The sequence below is a fragment of the Mirounga leonina genome, unplaced genomic scaffold (assembly GCF_011800145.1).
Source record: "Mirounga leonina isolate KUSES-001 unplaced genomic scaffold, KU_Mleo_1.0 Mir_129, whole genome shotgun sequence".
Lineage (NCBI taxonomy): Eukaryota > Metazoa > Chordata > Mammalia > Carnivora > Phocidae > Mirounga > Mirounga leonina.
The window spans coordinates 25,657,532-25,669,386 of record NW_023270323.1 but is presented as its reverse complement, the minus strand read 5'-3'; the positions used below and the strand labels follow the sequence as shown (position 1 = coordinate 25,669,386).

At 33.0% G+C, this 11,855-nt stretch overlaps 1 protein-coding gene across 1 annotated transcript; it reads left to right on the top strand.

The window, feature by feature from the left end:
* The first annotated feature begins 4,820 nt into the window (after positions 1-4,820).
* On the top strand, positions 4,821-10,683 carry CSN3 (casein kappa). The gene is made up of 3 exons (XM_035004866.1): positions 4,821-4,874; positions 9,011-9,043; positions 10,225-10,683. The coding sequence occupies exons 1-3, from the start codon at positions 4,821-4,823 to the stop codon at positions 10,681-10,683; spliced, it is 546 nt and encodes a 181-aa protein (XP_034860757.1).
* Positions 10,684-11,855: the final 1,172 nt, after the last annotated feature.

Here is an 11,855-nt window from a genome sequence, read left to right as displayed (position 1 = left end):
ACTCTTTAGCTCTCCTAGACTGCCTTAGGTCAATATATATATGGAGAATGTTCAGTGTCACTAGTACTCAAGTAAATGCTAGACTATGAGCTTCACAAGGGCAAGGATCTTTGCCTGCTTTGGTTACTAATTTATCCCTAATGGCTGGAACAGTACCTGATCTAATATAAGTGCTCAACAAATAATATCCAGTTTTTCAAAAAGGTCAGATTAGTGTTTGAGGTGGATGGGTGACCCCACTGTAGAAATGGTTTTCTCTTGGTATGGGTAATGATTCCTAGCATTCCCAGGTGAAATATAATTACTGAAATACATTTGCCCACTAAAACAATGTTATTAAAGGTGTTCTGAGCCTCTGATACTTGTGAATAATAATAATAATAAATTTAAATAAAGTTCTGGTAATTGTGAATTAAAGACTCAACTGAGAATCAGTATCATTCTATGGCTCTAAATCAATGACTGAGAAATTATCACGTAGAAAGGAACACCTTCATGATTTGGAGATTGACCAGTCCATAATCTTTAACTATCACTTGACCCTGACAACCAAAGAAAAAAGGTATGATTAAACAGTCCATTTGGAATGGCTGGTCTTATTCTAGCAGCTTGTTTTAGCAGTTTTGAATCTCTGCCATCTTTCTTCAAACAGCAAAAGTCAAATATTCTGAGAAACAAAATCTCAACTCACTCTGTACAAATTCAATGATTCTGAATACTGTTCCTAACTTTCTAAGACATGAAATAGTTCTAAGAAAAAGACAAGAATATAGGCAGAGCTACAATGCCGATATTATTTCTTGTATTCTGGCAGTCTTACATTGATTCCCAAAAATACTTCAGTCTTGCCAAGACCTCACAGCACAATTAACAATTTTTTCCCCAGAGAAATGCAAACAAAAGAAAATATCCTTTTCTGAATTAACTAGGCAAATTATTTGGTTAGCTGTATTTTACCAAAACATCTCCCATATTGGTGGTTTTATGATACTTACTACGTATTTTAGAATGAGCTATCACTGAAACAGAACAATTATCCTCAACTCAATAATTTAATTTTGTATATCCGGAGTGTTACCTATATTACTAAAATCTAAAAATCTAAAATAAAACTTGGTTCATAAGAGCTTAATCAATGAACAAATGTGTATTGAATGTTTATATCATGAGCTGACTGAAAACTATATGTTGCAGCTCAAATGCAAATGGCTATGTTATATTGATTTAAATAGTTCACATGTAGATTTAACTTGTAAGAAATTGTTCTTGGGTGTATAAGAAATGGTAATTTTTCTAATTTTTAGAAATCCATAGTGGTTATTCCATAAAGAAGACCAACTAGAGCTCATAATATATGTAGTATCACTTGATATCCAGGTTCTTAAATGAAAAATTATTTAAAATATGAGTGTTGTGGTTAGCTTTTATTTTTACAACAGTTTTAATTCAAATAGGTAGGATTAGTTAATTAAGAATGCTATTAATTTTTTAGAACTCTTCTGTACACTTTAAGAAACATAAAAATTCATTCTTTAAAAAGTATGACTAGTTTCTTTTCAAGCTTTATGAATGACAACTCTATTTCCCCCTCTGCATTTCATTAACTAAGATTGACCCAAAGATGATCCTGCTGTCATCAAATTTTTCTTTTTTGTCATCTTCCTATTCGGTGAAATGTAGGAGGAAAAAAAACCACGTGATGCAAGGCACTAATACCCTTTAATAAGTCTTCGGTTATTTACCTTGGGTCTTCCCTACAATTGAGAGGCCAACTCAACTTACTGCCAAGCAAGACCTGACAGGCACAAGGAAAGGTAATTATATTGAAACATCCAGACAGAATGATTTCTTTTCACAATAGTTAGTAATAATACCACCAAAGTTATTTTAGAAGCACATTTTCTTCCTCTTAGCTTTTATTGTTAAGCTTGAGTATGTCTTACTTGATTTTGACATTAGTTTCTAACCTAAACCTTAGATTCTGAATGATGTTATGATCAAATTTACTTTTAACTTCACTTTGGGGTAAAGGTCAAGTTTTGATACTGATAAACTACTAAAGATAATGTAAATTCTAAAGAAAAAGGTAGAGAGGCAAACCAAGAAACAGACTCTCAACTATGGAGAAAAAACTGGTGGTCACCAGAGGGGAGGTGGGTGAGGGGATGGGTGAAATAGGTGATGGGGATTAAGGAGAGCACCTGTGATGAGCATGGGGTGTTGTAGAGAAGTGTTGAGTCAAAATATTGTACACCTGAGACTAATATTACACTGTATGTTAACTGGAATTTAAATAAAAACTTAAAAAAAATCATAGAAACTAAAAAAATAATAAAAAAATAAAAAAAGAAGGTATTTAACACAAAGAACCTATTTCTACAGACAAATGTGGAAGGGTAACTTTTCAGCAAATGACTTATAATAATAATCCAGATCAATCCCTTAATAAATTTCAAATATAATTCTACATAAAGGTCACAATTTTATTTGTTTATAACTATTGTTTTAAAACATGCTTTTTGTATCCTCATGAAAGCTGAATAGTTCTACTATTTCACAAATCATTTCTATCTTACCAAGTGATGAAGGCAACTTCAAGTACTAATTGCTTTAAGTAGATGATAAGGAATGTATGGTCTTATCTCTCTGGTTTCTGTTTATGCTAAAAAGGAAGGAATTATTATCATTTTACAGAATGTTTTGTGTATGTGCATATGCCTGTGTGTGTGTTATAATTTTGTGAGAATTAAACAGGAGTCCTATTCACCATAGAAATTTATTTTTCAGTCTATAATTTTAAAAACTTTTAATCTTATAATCTGATGATTATAATACCGTATTGTTGTCTATATTGATGATACTTGCTAAGACTAGATCTTAATCATTCCAACCCCCCCCAAAAAAAGAAATAGTAACTATAGGACATGATAGAGGTATTAATTATCACTATAATGGCAATCATATTACAATATATAAATGTATCAAATCAACATGTTGTATACCTTAAATTTATAGTGTTATATGTCAAATATATTTCAATAAAGAAGTTAACTGACAAGTAAAGAATTAATAATCAATGAAATTTGAGTTTGCTGTAAGTTGTACAGATTTGATTCCATAAGAATTCTTTTCTATCCACTGATATCCCATCAACAGCTTTGAAGTCAGTTTAGTAGACAGCCTTCTTAATCATTATTACCTGGGAATGGAGGCAAATAGAATCTGATGTTCTTCCCCTGTCCAAACCTGGGTTTTAACTCTGTGACCCTCTTTTGTAAAACTGTCTGTAGGACTCAAGTCTATTACAAGTATGGCAATAACAGGAGCTGTAACAAGATGTAGTTAGTACTTGCTTCACAAATACAATATGTGTTTAAATATTAAAGGTTTGAAGTGTTACATGAATCTTTCTAAAAAGGTAATTTATTTAAAAAAGAGTCAGGAGCGGGGCGCCTGTGTGGCTCGGTCATTAAGCGTCTGCCTTCGGCTCAGGTCATGATACCAGGGTCCTGGGATCGAGCCCCGCATCGGGCTCCCCGCTCAGCGGGAAGCCTGCTTCTCCCTCTCCCACTCCCCCTGCTTGTGTTCCCTCTCTCGCTGTGTCTCTCTCTGTCAAATAAATAAAATCTTTAAAAAATAAAATAAAAAAGAGTCAAATAAGCAGATGTGACAACCCTATATTCCTTTATAAGGATAAGGCTAATTTTTTTATATATATATTCAAAACCACTGTAATTGCCATATCTGTATTTCTTATGAAAACAATCAATAATATCATTTATGATTACTACAGAAGTATATTATAAAGAATGCAGTTTTAGGATCCACCCCCTTCCCTCCATCTTACATGTTCCCATTAGATTGATCATGGAATTACAGAATTTTAGAAATCACTAAGTTAAACTTTCATTTTATAGTTTAGAAAGAGAAAGTCCAGGCAAGGGAAATTACTTGGCCAAAGTTAAACAAGCAGAGATAGGGACTGGGCTAGAACACAGTCCTCCAAAGGAATGTATAGTCACAACACTCTCCAATCTAAAACCATTCAACTAGTTTCTGTTATTTACAAAACCAGGCCCAACTCTTTCACCTGGCATTCAAGGCCTCTCCTTTTGCTGCCCTAAACTGTCTTTTCAACTTTATCCTTCCCTTCTTATAAAACACTACTCCATTCAAAATGTCCATGGATATTCCCAAGGCTTTCTCCTCTGCTCTCCTGTCCTCTCCTCTCCTCTCCTCTCTTGTCCTCTCCTCTCCTCTCCTCTCTTGTCCTCTCCTCTCCTCTCCTGTCCTCTCCCCTCCCCTCCTCTCCTGTCCTCTCCCCTCCCCTCCCTCCTCTCCTCTCTTCTCTCTCCTTTCCTCTCTCACCTCTCTCTCCTCTCCTTTCTCTCCTCTCTTCTCTCTCCTCTCCTCTATTTGGGAAGTTTTTGTCCCTATTTATCTCTCCATGGACAAATCCTATCTATATGCCATCTCCTTCACAAAGAATTTGATGATTCTCTTAACTGAAACCTTCTATCTGCAAAAAAACACTTGTGGCATTTTCTACTTTCTTTCCTCTTACACTGATTTGTGTATGTTGTAACTCTCTTCCTAAAACTGATGCTAGTGTTGGTAAAGCTTGTATCCCTGAAAATCTCAAGTTTGGTTTTTCTAAAGCTTAAGATAAAATAGATTTTCCACATTGGCTAAACCTACCCATAAATCTAGCTCTTTTTTCCCTTAAAGCAAAAAAACCCAAACAAACAGAAATTGTCCCAAATCATTTCTAAATTATAAAAGAGCTTTTTAATTTAATTTTTTTTTTTTTAGGTGCAATGATGAAGAGTTTTTTCCTAGTTGTGAAAATCGTTGCATTAGCCTTGCCATTTTTGGTGAGTTAATTTCATCTAATCAATTTGTAGTAAGACTTTAAGAAAATTTTATTTAAAAGTTCTAATTATGCAAATTTCTAAGTGCAGTTACACTCCATAGGACAAAATAATTGCATACTAGCTATATTTTTTAAAAGCAACTTATTTTTTATTTATTTTATATTACAAAATTAAAGTCATGTTCTTCTGTATATGCTTTTAGCTCTCAGGAATTAAGAAATCACACTTTATTGTATATGAAAAACCCTTAAAATTCTCACACTATACAGAAAATACATTCTGGGGGAAAAAGCAATAGTAGAAATATTTTTAGATTATAAAATGCTCTAAAAATAATTCCTAAAGAATAAATACATAAATCATAGTTCAGGATCAGAAATCCCTTTAATTAAATTCCTATCTTACACAGATCCATTTTCTTTAAGGACTAAATTCTTAGTATATTTGCTGCCGAAGCAAGCACAAGGACTGAATCCTTAAAACTTAAGGAGTTTGGTTAAAGATTTTCCACCAGTATCAAAGACCTTGACACATTTACCTTTAATATTCAAACATCATTGTGTCTTTTGTTATACTCTTCCCATTAATGTCAACTGACTCCTCCCCAGGAATAGTATCCAATTCTATGGTTTTCAGGAATTTTCTTGAATTGCATGCTGTATGTTAAAGCTATAGGACCAAGGAAAAAGGTTTGGCTTTTTTCTTTTGATTTTTTTTTTTTTTACTTGCTTTCATTGTTGTTTTGGCTTTTGCTCTGTTTCATTTTCTTGTTCATTCAAGGATCCCTTGCCAACAGCAAGAGCAAGAAGACAAACAGAAGATGTTATATGATCATTTCTTAGGTTATAAATTTTGGAAGGCACTAGTCCTTGTTTCATAATTCATTACTAAACTTGCTTTTAAGTTAATATCTATTAAATAATTCTATTAGGTAAATTCTTAGAGTCAAACTCTTTAAAAATTTGCTTTATTACGACTTTCACATTTATTTTCTTTCATTTATTCTTTGAAATTCCATTTTATTGTGGCCACCAGAACATTCCAAACTTGGATTTTCTCTTTGAAGGGCAGGGATTAAAATTTAAATAAGAAAATTCTTATTTTAGGTTCCTGGACACAATTCCAATATGCATTGGGCAGGGGGGGCGGTTCTCACACAACACTAAGTAATTTTTGGACACCACCAGAGTGTTGAAAAATTCAACTCAATTCTGACATTATGTTCCCAGAGATAGGGTCAAATTCCACAGGTTAAGTGTTCAGACCTACAATACCTCCCACTTCAGACACTAGTTGCAAGCCCAGGCTGTTACCTGTAGTTCTGAAGACTGGCTATAGATGGGAAATTCCTACAACCTCCTCCTTGGGTTTGGTTAATTAGCTAGAGTAGCTTACAGAACTCAGGAAATGTTTTACTTACTAGATTACCAGTTTATCATAAAAGGATAGAACTCAGGAACAGTCAGATGGAAGAGATGCTTAGAGTAAGGTATGTGGGAAGAGGGGCATAGCTCCCATGCCCTCTCCAGGAAAGTCACTCTCCCCGATTGTCCATGTGTTCACCAAACTGGAAGCTCTCTCAACTCATCCTTTTGGGCTTTTATGGAGGCTTCATTACACAGGGATAACTTACTGACCACTGGTAACCAATTCAACCTCCAGGCCCTTTCCTGTCCCTGGAGGATCAGGGGGTGGGACTAAAAGTCCCAACCTTCAAATCAAGTGGTTGGTTTCTCTGGCAACCAGCCCCCATCCTTAGGTGGGGTCCAAATAACATAATAAAAGGTAATTTTAACATAATAAAAGATACCTTCTTCCCCAATGCACTCCCATCACTTAGGAAATTACAAGCGTTTTAGGAGAACTGTGCCAGAAACTAGAATGAAGACCAAATATGTATTTCTTATAAATCGCAGTATCACATGATCCACAGCTGCCTGCTCTATGGAAACCTCTTCCTGAGCAACTTAAGCAACTAGATCCCAAACACTCCTTCCCATTTTCACAAAGGCTTCAAGTCCCAGGGACATGAACAAATAATTCAAAAGAAGAATAAAAGTTTATAGATTTACCATTCAATCTTATGAGTAGTCAAAATTATACATATATCGTGATCATATCTTTTATGTGTTAATTTATCCCTTCTCTCTAAATATAGTCAGGATAATATTAACTACTAACAATTATGTGATGAGTTGCACACTCTTATAGCCTATTGGTGGCATTGTAAGTTGGCACTTTTCTGTACAGCAATCTGATAATTCCTATCAAATAATTTTTGTCCCCCCAAAAGTTACATTTTTTAAAAACTATCTTAAGGAATCTATGAAAACTATTAAAAAGGATACTGGTATACAGATGTTATTCATCTATCTATTTATAATAAAACAGTTTTTTGAAAGAAGCTTAATGGTTAGCAATAAAGAATAAACATTTCATGACGTAATCATTAAGCATTCATTTTTCAACTATAACTATCCATGTATAAAAACTATGAGATAAATTGAAAAATAATATGAGATCATGCTTCTTGAAAAAAAGCAAGATATAAGAAATGCACTAAAATGAACATATACCAGGAACATATGTACAAATTGATATTATATGAAGATGTCTAGATTATCAGAATTTTTGAGTGTAGGCAAACTTTCTATAATATTTCTATGACTTTTTAAATTTTAAATTAGTAATATAATACATTTAGAGCAAAGAATCCTCTATCTCAACATATCCTGAATTTTATTATTTTATCAAATTTCTGATTTTCTTTACCTACATCTTCCAAAACATTTCTAGAGTCTTTTTATACCCAAAGGGTACGTGTGAAAAGTCCTAAACTAGATCTATCACTTAAAAAATATCACTTAATGTTATTGATGTAGTAAAGACATTAGGGTTCGAAGCCGATGGCCAAGAAAGAATTCTTGAGATGTCTTTAGTGCAAAAAGATGGCTTTATTAAAGCATAGGGACAGGACCTGTGGGCAGAAAGAACTGCACTGGGGTCATGAAGAGTGGCCCATTATATACTTTCAAGTTGGGAGGGGGTTAGGGATAGTGTAAGTCTATAAGGAATTTTGGAAGCAAGGTTCCCAGGACCTTGAGGGGGCTAGCTATTGTTGGGAAAAGGTCATTTATTACTGTCTAATAAAACCTTAGTCATGAGACCCTTTAGATGTATATCGGTGTGTCATATGCTTGGGGGATGACTGCCAACATGTATCTTGGGGGGTGGAGATAAAGGAAGTTTCCAAAGGAATTTTTATATGTTAAAGTAGACTTACAGGATCCTGGGGGTCAGGCTAAGATTGCTTTTTGCCCTTAGCAAAATGTCAACATTGAGGCAGTTGAGTCCCTAGAGGAATGTCACTCTGCCTGTTTCAAGGACTTGTCAGTGGGCTGTAAGTAGTAAGAAAATTTAATAATTTTTCTTTTCCTTTTGTTTTCCAAATCATTACGACCTCATCTCAAAACTTTATAAAACCTTTGTGAGTTTTTAAAGCTTTATATATATGCTCATGGAAATTGTTTTCTCACTTCTGATTCCCTATACATGCTGCAATCCAGAATTAAGAAAAGTATCATAAAAACAAATGAAAGTTGATTAAAAAAACACTATTATCATATAATATTTATATACTAATGTTATGTGAAAGGCAATTTTTTAAAATCTAGATAAACCTCATATATCATCTTGGTAGGAGAGCAGAAAAAAAATATACTCAATGCTCCTCTTATTTTTAACAATGTACATTCAAAAAACAAACAAAAAACCCAATGTACATTCAATACAAACTGAATATAGGTTATTCATATTTTTCATTTAAGCAAATATCATGTATACTTGTTGGCATAGGAGTCAGATGATCATATGTTTTCAACCTTAAATTCTTCTTCTCCCCAGTGGTGATTTTAAAGATTTTAAATAGTTTATTGCTGTCACTTCTTGAGTGATTCATAGGCCTTATAGATTAAATAACCATGGAGAATGATTTACAATATTTTACAATATTAAAATAAAAACAAAGAAACCATGTTTTGTCTTTAGTACAAAATATTTTTAAAACCACAAAAAAAATCTGGACTCTACCCAATGTTTTTTTTTAACTTATTTCTTATTTCTGTGAACCTCAGCAGGGTGCAGAGGTGCAAAACCAGGAACAACCAACTGTAAGTTTATTTTCATTATTTCTAGTAGAGACATGAACTCTAAAGTATAATATTATGCAAAGTCCAATGATATTTAAATGCCTTCTGTCTAAAAATTAATAAATAAACCCCATAAAATAATCTAATAATCTTTGAAAAAAATACCACCTTAGCAACCAATCATACGAATCAACCTCAATATTCATCTGAAAATCTTGGATTCTTTTTATAACCCAAGTCATGTGTTTTGGGTTTTCAGGTATATTTTGCAGCATGAGAAAACTGTCTCAGAGTTTAATATTGAGAATAAAGGAAAACAAATGTAAGGTTTAGTATCTCTCCTGACTGAAGACATGGGGAAAGATCCCTCTCTGACCCACCTTTGAATACTTCTCATACATTTGCATTTACTTCCTCTTTTTGTTCCCCAAATATGTTTGAATGAACACATTTAAATACGTCTCCTTTCATGAGAAATACTTGCTTTGCAAGGTAATTTTGTTACTTTGTTTTACTCATATGGAAAGATCTAATGACATATTTTTATAAATGCACATAAGCAACAGAGACAAATAAAAATGGGAAATTCCCTAACTGATCTTTAATGAATAAAATGAAGCTGAAAAGAATCCAAAGTATAAATCCAGGAATCCTCCCACATACATTATTTTACTATTCTGCTATAATTAATTTAGAAAAAAAAATAATAAATGTGCCCTCAGCCTAGTCTCTAAATAAAATTTGTAAACATTTACAAATATGTGGTAAGAATACATATACACAAATATATGAAAATATTTATATATGCACATATATTCCTATGTGTGTGTAAGTTTGTACACAGTATATTAAAGCTCTTTATGAGATTTTTCCAGCTGTTGTACTTATTATAATGTCCCACATTTACTGAGTGCTTTTCATCTATGCCAAGACCTAGGCAACGTGGTTTTATATAATGGATTACTTCATCTAATTTGTTTGAAATTAATATTATTTTTAATATTTGTTGAAAATCAAAAAGGAGAAGGGAAGTGTACAAATCTGGATCTTATAAAATAATATGGTTGCTGAGTTCACTATTTCCAATACTGTAGTTATTCAATGTCAAACACTAAAATATATACTTTAAAAAGTTCTGATTTAAGATATCTCTACATTCTAGCCTACAATAATACCATGTGCATAACGTATTCTTTTTACAGTGCCATGAAAATGATGAAAGACCATTCAATCAGAAAACTGCCAAGTATATCCCATTTCATTATGTGCTGAATAACTATCCTCTCTATGAACACACTTATTACCCACATAGACCAGCTGTACCAATTAATCAATATGTGCCTTATCCATATTATGCAAAACCAGTTGCAGTTAGGCCACATGCCCAAATTCCTCAATGGCAAGTCCTGACAAATGCCTACCCACCCACCGTGGTACATGGCCCACACCTACATCCATCATTTGTTGCCACCCCCGCAAAGAAAATTCAGGATAAGACAGGCATCCCTGCCATCAATACCATTGTTACTGCTGAGCCTACACTTATTCCTACCACTGAACCAAGAGTGGACACTGTAGTCACTTCAGAGGCTTTCACAGAATTCACCATCACAAGCACACCTGAGACTACCACAGTTCCTGTTACTTCACCTATGGTCTAAAAACTCTGAAGAAACATCAAAGACAACACAGGTGAGTGAGCAAAAGACAAAAATAAATAGTACAGACAAGATTCCTGGATTTATCGGTATAATCATAATACTTAAACTAGTATAATAGATAAATTAAGCCTGTTATAAGAGCAGGCAAAATGGGTTCATTATAATTTTAATTTGATAATGCCATAGCATTGATATACTAGATTCTCTTCCAATAAGAAATGAAATATCTTATTTTACAAAATGCAGAAAAATTGGAGATGTTATTATCAAACCTTATTTCAACAATCAAAACACTCCTTGAATCTACTAGTTTTATTTCATTCCTATTTATACACAGAGAAAGTAGAGTGAAATACTCTGTTAAACTTGTGATTTTTCTTATCTCAAAAATAAATGTTCTGAGAACATTTATATAGAATATGAGTTTAAATACATTTTAAACATTTAACTGTGTTCTTGCACTCTAATTTTGCCCTGAATCAAGCAAGAGGAAATACATTTCCCACGCATTTCTTTATTTCAGACATCATTTCTGAAAGGATCCATGAAGTTTAAGCACTCAAAATTTCTTGTATTCTAAGGAGAACCCACAGAAGAATTGTAATTCTTAATTTTAAAAGCACATACATACTAAAAAAATACTTTCAGAATCTTTTTAAAAATACTTTCAGAACCTTAAATGTGATGCCAACACTTCCATTTATTATTTGGATCAATGAATAATGGCAGAGTCTAAAATAACCTGAAACTTACGGAAAGAAATTAAAGGGAAAGATCAATAAAATAGAAAATTTTGAGTTTCTTTGCAATAAATATTTTCAGTGCATCAACCTGTCTATATATTATATAATCTGAAATACAACACAGTGACCTGTGATATAAGAGGAATAGCGTTAGACCAGCGTTAGACCAGAGGGCTGTTTCTTCCATCTTGTGACTTTAGACAAGTCATTACCCTTTCTGAACTTTCATTTTCTTGTAATTTTGGTTTCTATAAAATGACAATGCATATTGTGAAAAGATTGTAAAAACTGATCAGTCCGCCAACTGTATTAGAAAAATAAAATCAGTAAATGCTAAAATGTATTTTTAAACAATACCCTGTCCTAACTAAATGATAAAAACTTTATATAGTTATCTCAGATTATTCCTATAGCAACCATATGGAACAG

What these genes read in the sequence shown, in the direction of transcription:
- CSN3 (XM_035004866.1), top strand. Translation starts at nt 4,821, where the DNA reads ATGAAGAGTTTTTTCCTAGTTGTGAAAATCGTTGCATTAGCCTTGCCA. An exon ending in CATTAGCCTTGCCATTTTTG is followed by an intron (nt 4,875 to 9,010) that starts GTGAGTTAATTT and finishes GAACCTCAGCAG; the next exon opens with GGTGCAGAGGTGCAAAACCA. An exon ending in AAAACCAGGAACAACCAACT is followed by an intron (nt 9,044 to 10,224) that starts GTAAGTTTATTT and finishes TTCTTTTTACAG; the next exon opens with TGCCATGAAAATGATGAAAG.